Source organism: Dreissena polymorpha, chromosome 4, assembly GCF_020536995.1.
Source record: "Dreissena polymorpha isolate Duluth1 chromosome 4, UMN_Dpol_1.0, whole genome shotgun sequence".
Lineage (NCBI taxonomy): Eukaryota > Metazoa > Mollusca > Bivalvia > Myida > Dreissenidae > Dreissena > Dreissena polymorpha.
In genome coordinates, this window is record NC_068358.1 from 128,674,757 (window position 1) to 128,689,587 (window position 14,831).

At 34.9% G+C, this 14,831-nt stretch overlaps 2 protein-coding genes across 3 annotated transcripts in view; one reads left to right on the top strand and one right to left on the bottom strand.

Moving 5' to 3' along the window:
* Positions 1–2,404: 2,404 nt before the first annotated feature.
* LOC127876427 (acetylcholine receptor subunit alpha-like) lies at positions 2,405–7,363 on the bottom strand. The gene is made up of 3 exons (XM_052421708.1): positions 6,856–7,363; positions 4,295–4,389; positions 2,405–3,773 (listed from the first exon to the last, which is right to left on the bottom strand). The coding sequence occupies exons 1-3, from the start codon at positions 7,219–7,221 to the stop codon at positions 2,912–2,914; spliced, it is 1,323 nt and encodes a 440-aa protein (XP_052277668.1). The 5' UTR covers positions 7,222–7,363; the 3' UTR covers positions 2,405–2,911.
* Positions 7,364–14,487: 7,124 nt separating this feature from the next.
* The window catches only part of LOC127876428 (protein FAM81A-like), a 38,587-nt gene continuing 38,243 nt past the window's right edge, over positions 14,488–14,831 (top strand). Inside the window, exon 1 of one of the 2 annotated variants that reach the window (XM_052421709.1) lies at positions 14,488–14,602. The gene's annotated coding sequence lies outside the window, so the exon portion shown is untranslated. The remainder of the gene's footprint in view (positions 14,603–14,831) is intronic. The other variant, XM_052421710.1, reaches the window with a different exon arrangement.

Sequence of the window (14,831 nt, forward strand, 5' to 3'; positions counted from 1 at the left end):
TTCGTAGTTTCACAAAATTTAACGACAAAAACAGAACTCTCCAAATTATTAAATCGTTTCGCGTTGCAACGCTTTATAATTTTTAGGTTTTAAAATCGTCAAAAGATGCATATAATGGCTATATTAGACCATGGTAAATGTTCAGTATTACTGTTTCCTCACAAATATCATAACTAAAACGAAAATTTACGAATCTGAAACAACTTTTTTCAATTTTGTCAATTTACCAAAGCGTGAAAAGATCCCTTTAAGGCCTTTGTATAGTGGTCACATGCAATGTATCAATTTTATGAATCTTAAATGACATTTTTACAGTACATTGTATATGATGGGACTAAATAATCTCAACTTGCTTCCTATCACATTTGAATGTTAATGAAGGAAAGATGACTCTGCAGGGCTTAAAAGTAGATAATTAAATGATAAGGTCGAAGGAGTTTCTTCCCTTCAGTCTGAAATAGAGCAATTGTCTTCAGTCTGATAACTGATTGCAAGTTTGTACTAGGTTAGAAGTATGTATTATCACCACTAATCAGCTTATCATGGTATGCCTTGATGGTGGAATGTTTTCTCTTGGTGGCTAACTATTTGTGAAATAATGGCACAATTTACAGTGTTGGATATTTTTCGGCAACAAATTTAAATGACAAATAGTAAGATTGGTGGTGGCAATATAGCTTTTAACATGCATACTGATTGTCATGTAAAGTACATTGATAAGCAGTAAAAGTCTCTTATAACTCATTTTATGAGTGGCCAATGATTTATCTTATTGTTTTATATGTGCAAAACTGTGATAAATGTAAATATTGGATGAGACTATAATAAATAAATAAACTACTAATTGATTCCAATTAATTCGCTTATTTTTTTTTTAAGTAAAATTATTGCAAATCTGGGTTTTTAACCTATATCCGGCGTTGGTTGAAATCATTCGCCATACACGTTCCGTATTGTTTTCTCACGTCGATTGATGAAATGTATCACAACTTATCTCATTAAAAAGACATCCGTGAACACGTGATTTCAAACTTTTTATTTCAGCATTTCAAAATCAATTGAAATCAATTAGTGCATGTTTGATGTGTTTATTGCGAACGGGTTTATTGCAAAACGGATTGTTATTAAAAGATCAAATTCCAATAAGACACTTCATCCCGTTTTGCAATAAAAGTATCGCATTTCTTGGTTTCCTTCAAGTATGCAATTTGTCTTTTTATATGCACATTATGTGTTTTTTCGCTCACATTTACACATGAAATTGATCACTTTCCATGTATGTCATTTTTTGAACGAATCTTACACCTCTGTCTTGTTTGAAAAAGTAAATCCGTAAATACAACATTTGAGACATTCGTTTGAATGGCGTACCACTCGCCATTCTGAAAATCCACCCGGAAGATATGCGTTGTATCATCAACGGTAGTAGCTTTCGTTGAATTTCCAAACCTTTGCATGTGAAAGCGTTTCTCTACTATGCTTCGATCTTTCACAAAAAATATATAATGTAATTACATAACAACTCCATACTGCACATTTTGACGAAATAGAATATCAGAAAGGATTCAAATGTGTGAAACGTCTTCTTTGATACGTAAAACGGTTTTGGGCTGAACTTTTAAATTTGTTTATTTTTTTCATTTACCTAATGAGGTCATTTACGCTCGTTGAAGACGCATACAGCCTTTCGGTAAGGGTGGTCAGTTAAGGGTGCACAAAGTTATGAACAAGGGGACGAAAAAAAACGAAATTTGTTAACACTAGTTCTAAATTTGAACGAATGGTAACTTTTGACAGGAATAGTTGCGTTCCGTTAGCGGATCATATCCGTTCGAAGGGATGTAAGGCGATGGCTTTATCTTGTAAACTTAGTTGCGAAAAAAAAGCCTTATGGTTATGGAGGAACGAAGTGGGAGTCGCACATTGAAAGAACCCTTCAATTGTTGTCAATCAATGTAATTATTATAGTAAAACTTGACAGCGTTTGCTGATCAACATCTGTATACATTTAGTTGAACATTTTATAGATCCAAACACTGTCTTAAAAACGTTGTAGGAACGGAAAATGGAACGGATGGCGTCGTTAAACCATATTAATTAATTTATTTTCGGAACAAAGTAGGTTATACTTAATAATGACACCGTTTATTAAAAATACGTCATAATCAAGTGTTATCAACGAAATATTTTGATTTCAACTATTTTTTAATAAATGAATGGCTTAAGTCAACATTCATGTACAGATTGCTTAATAGTACGAACTTTAAAAATATTTATACGCTTTAAGCTTATTGGTATTTAAGAAATTTTGTATCGGCCCCAGCTTGTTCTCGAATAACCCACAATCAGGTATAGCTGCGAATTAATAAAATCACGAGTGCGAACAATCGTGATACATCGGCTATCTCGGATTCCTCCGTAAAAATAATATGGAATAAATCGTCTGCTGATACAGAGTGGAGTGCGGAGACAACAATTTATGACAGTTAATATCTTAGTTTAATTCCAAATAGCATTCAACAATAAAACATAGTTTGATAACTTATACGTTTTGTGTAAATTAAACAAATATATTTTATCACAATATAATCTTTTTTGTTACAAATATTAAAACAGAAAAGTTAAGTTTGTCGCGATGCAACATGTTGAGTTTATGCACGTGCATTATTTTCCCGTAATTTCAAAGGATTACGCTTCGCCCACAATTACTGTAGATGAATCCACACTTAACACTTCGTCGATGCAAAACAAAGGGCGTGTCGAATTAGAATCTTCGAATAGGCACACATAGATTGAATAATAAATTATAACATAAAAAAGCAACAGCAAACTATAAAAAAAGTATTAAAGTAAAATACTGCACGTGCAAATCGCTACGTAAATATTGTAAAGTGTATATTGTAAATTTAAATCAAAAGGTCGCCAACGTTGTTGCGGGAGGAACCGGATCTAGTTCAAGGCCGCCGGCGCTCTTCGAAGCATGACGCAACAAAATCGTGAAGAACACGGCGGTCGTTGCACAGATGAGAATGAAGAAGACGACGAACAGATAGATATCCAGCTTCTCTAGAAACATGGCCCATGTATACGGCACGTCGTCTGCTGCAGCGGACACATCATTCGAAAACTCAGACTTCTCGGTTTTCTCTGTTGTTTCACATTTTCCAGTTTTCTTGCCATGCGCGTTTGGATCTTCGAATTTTCGGACGGAGTTGTCGCATTTCTTCCTCGGTTTGAAGCAGGTCCAGGTACATTCCTTCTCGCCGATGGAGGCGACGAGTTTCGCCTGCATGATTGTGTAGAAGACTGAGATGACGCTCAGCACGAGCAGGATGACGATGAAGAGGACGAAGAAGGAGACCTGCAGGGAGTTGTGGGGAAGAGTGTCGCTGATGATCGTCACAAAGATGCCATATGAGAGGAAAATTGTAATTGAGAAGGAACCCTTCTCGCCGGAACCAATCGGAACCAGGAATATGCAGATATTAAGAAAGGCGAGCATCAGAAGCGGCATGATGAGTGTGAAGGTCGTAAAGTTCGCGCGGCGCTGCAGTCGGAACTCGATGTCGATATTGAAGGTGTTGTATAGAAGGTACTTTCGGCGCATGGCGGAAACAATGGTCCAGGCGGAGTTCTCGGAGTACTCATCGAGATCTACGGCGAGATAGTGGTCGAGCTGCACGGTTCGAACGGTCTCGTCTGACACGTAGTAGGTCAACGTGCACGTCTGCTCGTCGAACGGATAGTACTGGATGTCCACGTTGCAGACGATACTGCAAACGATAAACGAGCCGGCAGCGATTAACAGAAACAACTGCGTAATAAACACGGTATACCTCTCAACCAAACTTTCTCGATTAAAATGATGTCAAATGTTGAGGGAGTTCTGGGTAAGAAGGGGTTTTCCTGAATTTAATATAAAGGGACACGAACAAGGATAAGTGCATATGGACTTCGTAACCGCTAAGAGGGCATTTGTTTAAGAGGGTTTTATCTGTGCAAAATTAATAGTGTTTTATTATTTTTACACTCTACAGGTACATATTATTTAATAACTTAAATGCTTTGATTTTGGAAATGGCTGTCTAACCAAACCTTTTGATATTAGTAAATGACTATTTACATTTAAACTAAAAATATAAATATTAAAATTAAATAAATAAATAAACTTCTAACAACAGTCTAATTTGAAAAAGTTTGAAAAAAAAAAAACTACTAAAAGAAATCTGGACAGTTTAAAGATTAATTCAACGTCTGCTTCTAATATTAAGATATCTTCGTTTTCCAAAGTAACCTGTATATCCCCTCGGGTACCCAGGACACACGCCCGTCGTTCAAAACAGTCGCCTGGTCTGTAGACTGCCCCACCACACCATGGCCGTCGTAGGCCTGAAACGAGCGGCGCGCATTTAGATTAAAATATGAGTCGCGTTCTGACGAAACTGGGCATAATGCATGTGTGTAAAGAGTCGTCCCAGATTAGCCTGTGCAGTCTGCAGTCAGGGACGAAACTTTTCGCTTTTATGACTTTTTTCGTTTAAATGAAGTCTCTTCTTAGCAAAAATCCAATTTAGGCGGAAAGTGTCGTCCCTGATTAGCCTGTGCGAACTGCAAAGGCTATTCTGGGACGACACTTTACGCACATGTATGCATTATGCCCAGTTTTCTCAGAACACGACTCAAATTGTAATAATTTGAAATATATTACATATACATGCATTACATATATAATATCTACAATGACTCCTTGGGAATCCTCGATGTACACACAATTAACTCTTACATTACATTTACTTAACATAACCATATCTATATGATAAAGACCAAAAGCTTAGTCTTCGTAAAATGTTGCGCCTAGTAAACATTATTTTCTTTTATTTTATGCTTTCCGATGGTTTATAGAGAAATATTAGTGAATTAAATCTGGTATTTCACTGTTTCAAACAGTGAAAAATAACAGTGAAAATTATAGATAACTTTCATTGTTTTAGCGGAAGGGTTAGCGTTCAGTTAAAATACATGGGGGCGCCCAACGGGGAATTATATTGTCCGGAATGGCAAAAATATAAAATAATCATTTGTAAGCATCAAATAAAAATTACAGTTGTTGGATTTGGTGGAATATCAATTTTAGCTCACTCGATATCATAGAAAAAATATTATTTTCCATGATCACTCGTGAATTAGAATCGACATTCCACCAAATCAAATATGCTCTATATATGATATATCTTTTGATATTTTTTTTACTCTTTATGATATTAAAGAATGTAGTAATTTTCCAAGTTGTACAATTGAAAAATTGAAAATGCTATATGTTTTTATGATGTTATTTACTATTGATATTGCATGATAAACTACTAACCCAGTGAGCCATCAGAACCAACTTAAGGGGCTACCTTTATTCTTCTAAATGGGTGTTTTCAACAAATGTAAATAAAACGAAAATTTGCATATTTGAAAAACGAAAAAGCAGGCGCAACTATTTATCTTTAATAAATATTGAGTTTATTGAAATAATTGTCTGTCTCTGGGTGTAAAGTTCCACTATACAGGAAATATGTCAAATACTGTAAACGTAATAAATGAACAAGCACTTACACTAAGCAGATCATCATCTTGAATATATTTCAGCCTTGTCAAATTAGATGTCAAAACGAAACTAGCACTGTTTAATTCATTAGTAGCGCCAATCATACTATATAGTTCAGAAGTGTGCGGCATGTATTACATTTATGACAACTCTGATATTGATAAATTGCATTACAAATTTTGCAAACAAATATGTGTAATCAATCTTCATCTAACTATGCTGTACTAAGTGAATTAGGTAGATGCCCTTTAACCGGTATATGTAAACTTAAGGCATCTCGTTATTGGATGAAGATTGTAACTTTGTAAGTAACCAAAATTGAATACTTTATCAAGCGTTTATGGAACAGATGAATATTTTCATCAATTTAAACATTACGAAAAATAATCGATGGTGCCAAGCTTTGACAGACTTAGCTTTTGATATATGCCTAATACACCTGAATTAACATGCGACATTGAAGGTAACTCAAAGACTGATTTTTTTTTTTTACAAGAATGGAATGATACCTTTGCTTCACAAATTAAATGGAATTCTAATTTAAAAAATATATAAAAAGATTCTAATATAAAAACTGTATTTATTGCGTTTCATGATTGCAATTCAATAATTTAAATTAGCAGATTTCGATTAAGTTGCGATTGTCTTGAAATAGAAGTTGGCAGATATAATAGGATATCCCGAGAAGATCGGACGTGTAAACTTCGTAACCAAAATGGATGTAAATAAGAATATCACTTGTACTGGGTTGTCCATTAAATAATGCATTGCGTATAAAATACAATATCAGAACATTCTGGCCTACCATAAGTAAAAACATATCAATGATGTCTTGTACAAATGTTTTACAGTTTATAACTTTCGCCAACGCTTTGGTTTACCCCGGTAAATTTTTCAAACTAAGATTTGAGAAAGTGAATCGTTTTGATACTGTATAATGGCATGTTTACACACTTAAATGCATTAAATAGTCTTACATATTATTCGTTATTATGCAAGCATTTCTTTATTGCTATCTAGGTTTATCTGGAAATATGTGATATTATATGATTCTCTGTATTAACATTATTTCGTTTGTATATATATAATAATTATATTAAATACTTGGCCAAAGGCGGGATGCCGCATCGCCATTAAACTATGAACTATTGATTTGAACAATCTGCATTCAACAAGAGAATATAGCATTAAAGATGCCAACACAGCATCCGGTATTAAGTTACCAACTAAACACAAACGCACGCAAATAAACAATCACTAACTTTAAGAATAATGATGCTGGGTTTCCACATCTGTTCGATTGGCACATTCAAAACGCGGATGCCCGTGTAGTTGTCGGGGTTCCAGATGAGCACCTCGTCCCGCCAGGCGATCCTGAAGTATCCGAGCATTGAAAACTTTTGCTCCGAGGTATCGAACTCCAGTAGACTCTGAGGTACGAACTTCGTGTTGATGTAGATGGCCGCTGATTGGTTCTTCAACGGCCGAATGCGCGTGTCGTAATCATCGAGCTTGTCTCTGTACAGAGACTTGAGTGTCTGAATGTCGGCGCTCGAACTTGCCGCGTCCGGGAAACATACTAGCAGGCAAGCCAGCGAGCTCGCGAGACATAAATGTTTGTATGACATTCTGAATAGTGGAACGAGAAGCAAAACACTAGGCTGTTTAAATCATGGTGACATAACAACGGAGTTTTATATCTCTGGAAATGCTATACTGGTCAAAATAAAAAACGTTCATTTAAAGTTTTTGTTAGAAAACGTTTGAAATTTCCAAACATCACTGAGAAACTCATTTTTTGTTTTAAAGATAAAACAGCAAAAAGTCACATCTTTCATACAATAAATTTACGAAATCCTTGGCTCGTCAGGGTTATTGGCAAGATTTGATATTTTCAATATTAATGGAAGATCCACGACGCATGTTTCTGACATATTCATAACACAAGTATCGCGGCAATAACGCAATAAGCGGTGGGGAGTTACGTTTTATTATTAAAAGGGACCTTTTCACGTTTTGGTAAATTGACAAAATCTACAAAAAAATCGGATTTGCATATTTTCGTTGTAGTTATGGTATTTGCGAGGAAACAGTAACACAGAATATTTACCATGCTCTACAATATCCATTATATTCATCTTTTGATGTTTTAAAAACCTGAACATTATAAAACGTTGCAAACGCGAAATGATTTAATAATGTGGAGAGTTATGTTGCTATCGTTATATTTTGTGACATAACGAGGATTGCGTATATAAAGTATAAAATACACTATTTACTGTGTGAGCTCGCATGGCCGAGTGGTTTATGTGCTAGAATTTTTACTCCCAGGGTCAGTGGTATGAGCCCAGTTGATGATTACTTTTTGTAATTTTCTTCTGTTTTTTTACTGGAGCTATTTAGTTCCTATGTTTACATTGATCAATTTAAAGAATTTAATGACAAAGTTCAAAACATGTCGAAATCTTTGTAAAGGTCCCTTTAATCATGTTGTTACTTGTTTTTGTTGTTTTTGAATCCTTTCGCTCATATATAATGCATGGTTCAACGGACACACGGAAGATATTCGTAAGTTGTTCTTCCGGACTGCATGTCGACAGGATGTTTTTTTTACTTTGTGCCCATTATTAAGAACGGTTACCTTTTTTACAAACTGTCATATGTTAAATGATACGAATTACACATTAAATTGATACTCGAGGTTTCGACTACATTTATGATTTGATAACTTGTGTTGTCATAGACAGGTTTGGGGCAGTCGTTTTGGGTTAAAATATCTTTGAAAAACAGTGTAGAACGTTCCATTAGTTGATCGAACCTAAATGTTTGCATTTGAAATTGAGTGACGTCTTTGTTTATACAGACCGGTTAATAAGACATTTATTCACAATGTTAGTTTATATCTAATATTGCATCTCCCACTGTGAGTCGTATGAGATGTTTGTCCATCTTTTGTATGCTTTGGTGACCTTATTTAATTAAAAATATAGAATTTATTTAAGATATAAATTCTCAACATCCTGGAGCGATGGTGACATTATAATTCGGATTGTATTGTATTATTTGTATTGACACCAATACCGCATGCCGTCACAAACGACAGAGTTAACAAACATGTTCGTTTAATTGGTTATGCATACTATTTAAAATCCATAACTTTGGTCCCAATACAACTGTTTTCGATTAAATGCCTTAAATCCGTCGATTGAAAAAGCAAACACTTCAATGTGTCGCCATTGCTGTTCGCACTACGGTCCTAAATACCCGTGAAATAGGTCAGTCAGCCGGACACACTATCGCATCGTTAGTTGGGATTGCAAGAAAACTATTAGTATCGCAAAATGCTAAAATAAGTTTTATACCGCGAACCTCTGACTCGTCTACGCGAAATAGTTAAAATTTTGGGTAGTATTCGTGTTTGTTTAATTTTATTAATACATTTAAATATAAATTGTTAAGATCTTAATTCGAGACCCCTGTACCATAAGTGCAATTTAATTACCGCTTTCAACTGTTGATGCCAATTGGAATAAAAGAAATGTATTAATTTAAGTATTTCATTTAATTACCGGGACCATTCGCATTGAAATACATTTCAACCTGCACCTCCCCCCTACCCGCCTCGAATGTGTCGGTACAAAAGCAGTTTTAACATTTGGTCTTTCTATATTAATCACCGTCCGTCTGTTATCTTCAGAAATACGCCTTCCTAAATGTTCTGGGACCCAGTATGTTCCAGTTGTCAGAACGAAAGAAAAATAATCACAAATATATTAGTATTTGATATAATCTTTTCGTACATTTTGAACCGTTGGACGCACTTGTTATTTACTTGACAAACGCTCACACGGGATAGATTTTGTCTTTTGTTATAGATTTGAGACCAATGTAGGAATAAATCTGTTAAATAGCTGTGTTTTAAAGTACCGGTAAATAAAATAAAAAATGTTTCTACCTGTTCGATGTACTTCGTTCATTAATTGCGAAAAGCTAGGTCATTTTGACAGTTGTCTTTATTCTTCTGACATCGATACCAATCTGGAGTTCAGTCCATTTTTACCCATCACGTAAGTAGGGCTACTTAATTCAATCGTTTTGTTGTTTGAGCAGCCCATGGTGGCACTAAGGTGACATCACCGCTCCAAAAAAAGAAGTCGGAAACACAGAAGTTCTGTTTTCCCGTCTCAAAAAAAAAACAAACTCGGGGAAACACAAAATAAGTCTGTTTTCACAAAGACCTATTCTATATGTCTTTGGTTTTCACAAGTTAAAAATTTTTTTCGAAGGAAAAAAAGGTTATTACATTGTTGAATGTCGGCGGGCGGGCGTGCGGGCGGGCGGGCGGGCGGGCGTGCGGGCGGCGGGCGGGCGGAACGAGCTTGTCCGCGCTATAACAATGGCGTTTATTGTGAGATTTTAAAGTCATTTTTATTTTATTTTATTTTTTTTTATTATAAATTATATTATTACTAATAGACTGTTGTATCAGCAATGATCCATCTTTGTATTATGTATTATGTAATATTATGTATTATTACCTGATGTCTTATATAAATGATAATTAATTATTTTTTGCTATTTCCTCGTAGAAAAAGAAATTTGCAATGTTTTAAACTGTTACCGGTGAATATCGAACAGTTGCCCGCTGGAATAATGACGTCATTTTGTTGAAAAAATGACGTCATTCTACAGTTAAACAGTCAAAATTATTTATTTTATCGATTACTGTTGTGTGTAAATAAAAATTTAGTTTGCTGTTATTTGTATGTTGGAAATTTGATCAGGTAATAAAACACTTATTTCATGGATGCTTGGTGAACAGTCAAAACTGTTGTCCCTCGGTATCAGGGCTGACATTTGGAACAGTATACACTTATTTCATGGATGCGCGGTGAACAGTATACACTTATTTCATGGATGCGCGGTGAACAGTCAAAACTGTTTCCCAAGGTATCAGGAATGACTTTGGTACTGTTGCCCGAGGCCGAAAGGCCGAGGGCAACAGTTCCAAATGTCAGCCCTGATACCGAGGGACAACAGTTTTGACTGTTCACCAAGCATGCATGAAATAAGTGTTTTATTACCTGATCAAATTTCCAACATAGAAATAACAGCAAACTAAATTTTGATTTACACACAACAGTTATCGATAAAATAAATAATTTTGACTGTTTAACTGTAAAATGACGTCATTTTTTGGACGAAATGACGTCATTTTTTGGACGAAATGACGTCATTATTCCAGCGGGCAACAGTTCAAACTGTTGACCGGTCAACAGTTCGATATTCACGGGTAACATTTTAAAACATTGCAAATTTCTTTTTCTACGAGGAAATAGCGAAAAATAATTAATAATCATTTATATAAGACATCAGGTAATAATTTTGACTGTTCACCGCGCATCCATGAAATAAGTGTATACTATATATTTTTCCGCCAAACGACGTTACGTTATTGTATGACGTTGACGTCACTTCCTTTGTATTTGTTTATATTAATGTACTACTGATGAAGGCTACGGCCGAAACATGTTTAGTACCAGAAACATTTAAATAATCAGTGACGTGTTTGTACGATTTATTCAATTTTATTAAAGTCATTTGGCACATTTGTTTACCATCATCGGACGGTGTGCCATGCGAAAGAATTACGCCGATATCTCCAATGCCAAGGTCACACTTCGAGTTCAAAGGTCAAAAATAGCCATAAATGATCTTGTCAGGGCCATTACTATGTCATTCATTGTGAGATTTTAAAAATACTCGGTACATATGTTCACAATCATTGGACGGTGTGTCATGCGAAAGAATTACTTCGATATCCCCAAAGTCAAGGTCGCCTAGACTAAAATAGATTTAATTTGACATAACGGGGGTAACTAGGAACTATCAGTAACAATGCACATTTCGAATTGTTTCCTTTATCAGACTTTTTTTTCAAATTGAAAACCTGGTTTTGTGACAATTTCGTCCCTTGTTTTTTCTGACTCAGGAAATCTGTTTTCCCGATTTATTTTATTAAGTCTGGGAAACACAATCGCTATATAATGCGCACAAGATAATCGGCCAATCACAGACGCGGATTATATGGAGGAATCAAGATACTAAATTTAGAAGTAGTGTTGTCCTTGGTATAGTTGTCCTTGACCGCTGCTTAAACTTCTGGATACTTTGGACGTTTTCATTGGCTGATTATTTTGAGGGAACAAGATAGTATGCTGTTCCCTCAATATAATCCGCGTCTGTGATTGGCCGATTATCTTGTGCGCACAATATAGCGATTGTGTTCCCCGAGTCCCAAAAAAAAGAAGTCGGGAAAACACATGTTCTCTTTTTCCGCCTCCAAAAAAAAATTAACTCCTGAAAACAGACTGATTTTGTGTTTCCCCGAGTTATTTTTTTTGGAGACAGGAAAACAGAACTTGTGTTTTCCCGACTTCTTTTTTATGAGCGGCGATGTCACCTTAGTGCCACCGTAGCAGCCTATCGTAATACAGACCGACTTAAATTCATTTGATTCAAAACATATATCGTGCTTTGTTATCAGATTTCACACGCACTACATTTATACTTCAAGGCTGTGCATACGAATGAACAAATCGGTACACATAGCATATCTTTTTATCGGCTTACTACAATGCAATTAAAATGCACCTACTGCCATTAGGGGTTTCGATTATACAAGATCTCATTGAAAATCTTACTTCAAATGAAATGTCTAATTTGCATATAAAATGAAAGTGTACTGATAATCATATTAACAAGAGTTGTTTTGTGAAACACAATGGCCCCATACTGCGTTTTAAGCCATATATTTGACCTTTGACCTTAAAGGATGACCTTGACCTTTCACCACTCAAAATGTACAGCTTCATGAGATGCACATGCATGCCAAATATCTAGTTGCTATCTACAATATTGCAAACGTTATGACCAAGGTTTAAGTTTTGGGACAGACAGACACACACATACAATGACAGAAACACACATACAATGACAGACAGACAGGCCAAAACAATATCCCCGCGATCATTCGATCCGGGACATAAAAATGAGATTTTAAATAGCCTAGTCAAACGTATAATGAACCTCAGTGATTTCTTAAATGTACAGAAATACAGCTGGTGTATTCATTAAAATACATATATTTATATTGCTATGCATTGAAACGTAAATGCGTGCCATTTAAATTAAACTATACATAATGCTTACACATGCATACATAGTCTTCGGGAAAGAGCTTATACATACATGTTAGCAAAAAGACATACTTATTTGTAGTACATTACTCAGGGTAGTTAGCTGAAATACTCAGTACACCAGAGGCGTTGATATATTATTATACCCACTAAACAGTTACATATTTAACAGTTAAATAATTAATTATAATGTATTGGAACAAAATTTGGTCCGTTCGGAATATTCATGTATGCATATTATATGATATAGAAAGATATCGAAACGGGATACGTTGACTGGTGACATTTTGACCTGATAAGTGTACAAGTATTTGACTCGGTTTCAACGCAGATCGAACAAAGCCTGGTTTCGTACGAAAGGGCATTAATTGGGAAACATAAATAAAGCATATTATGACAGATCAACATGTTATGTTATAATAAATCGTTAAAAAGAACGCACAGACGGCTGCGTAAAAACACAATTGCGCAATATCCTGATTACGTTTCAACACAGTGTTGTTGCTACGAGATAAAATTATGCAAGAAAGAGAACGACTCTGTATTGTTTAATACATGTCCATGTTAGTCTTAATTACGACAAAAGACACTTGCATAAAGCATCCCGCCTCGATGACAAACGTTCTCCTAAAAATAATTGTATATAATTGCCATAGAAGACTGCTACAGGTTTTCGAATCTTGCAAATAGTCACAAAAGTAATGCTCAAACAATACTGTATTATTTGGACTAGCATGTCTATCCGTAGTATCGGCCTTCTTAATGAATACATTAGAATTTTGGACGTGAAAAATACAAAAACACAAATGTGTTATATGCAAATCTATAGTTAAACGTATATTCTTGGACATAACAACGAAAACTTCATTTAAATCGGGGTTGGTTTGACAAAGTACTGGCTATACTTGTAGTAATCTGTATCACATACAATGGTTCTCATAATATCGGCCCTTCTGATCTGTAGCTAAAGTTTATTACTATTCGCATGTGATTTTTCTAAAAATGTATCTAAATGGAAAAACGAAACTCTTGCTCATGTTGTTCTTAAAATATTTTTACATTTTATTAATAAATATTAAAACGATTGATAAAGCAACTACTAATCCATAAACAAACTGACATAATTGTATGCTACGTAATTTAAAAATCATAGCATCACCCTGGAATAAACATGACTAACTTTCAGATGAACAGCGGAAATCATGAGGGTGATCGTCGTAATAGTCATGGATAGCCATCAAATAAATTACAAAAAAATACAATTGCAAAAGCATTAACTTTTCAGTCCTCTTTTTCGTTTAAGTCACAAGGACCGATACTATGAGAATATGGGATACTTTAAAAATAATTACAATTACAATGTTAAAGAATAATATTTGCGGGGATCCTAGGGGCTTGAACCCAGGACCTCAATGAAAAAACAGCTAATGCTCTACCACTTAATATCACCGACTTAAACGAACCGATGCTCTAAACATTGATTTAAATCAGGAGTACTTTTTTGATTTATGAAGTTTTATACATAGAATCCTCGACGATTTGTTTGAAAATGTTTACTCTGCCAAACTAGTCCCTATAAAACCGTGGTCGTTTATTATCATAGCTGTGTGTAACCTTATTCGGGTTTTCGGACAGGATATAGACTGTATCGTGAAAATTTTACTTTAAATTTAATAATCTATTGATCAATAGCATGTCCAGTCAAGCACTGACATTGTTTACAAAACATGGCGGCGATCAATTAGTAACATCGATATAGGAAACGATTTGTCAGTATTTGTATAATCATTGTTTCCGTTTGAGTTAGCAGGTAAAAAGCTAATTACTTTATTTACTAATTCACACATAGTCATACAATTTTATCTTCCAAAATAAATAAACACCATATTTTAACGCGTGTTTTCTGTGCAAATTTGTAGTGGTTCGTTGCCAAGAAAAAAAGGAATCTCACTGAGTGAATCTTACGAGTACAATGTTGTATTCATTTCATTATTAAATTGTTTGTGATATATTGCTGTATATAAATGATTAATGCAAAA

What these genes read in the sequence shown, in the direction of transcription:
- LOC127876427 (XM_052421708.1), bottom strand. Translation starts at nt 7,221, where the DNA reads ATGTCATACAAACATTTATGTCTCGCGAGCTCGCTGGCTTGCCTGCTA. An exon ending in CCAGCATCATTATTCTTAAA is followed by an intron (nt 4,390 to 6,855) that starts GTTAGTGATTGT and finishes CGCTCGTTTCAG; the next exon opens with GCCTACGACGGCCATGGTGT. An exon ending in GTACCCGAGGGGATATACAG is followed by an intron (nt 3,774 to 4,294) that starts GTTACTTTGGAA and finishes TATCGTTTGCAG; the next exon opens with TATCGTCTGCAACGTGGACA.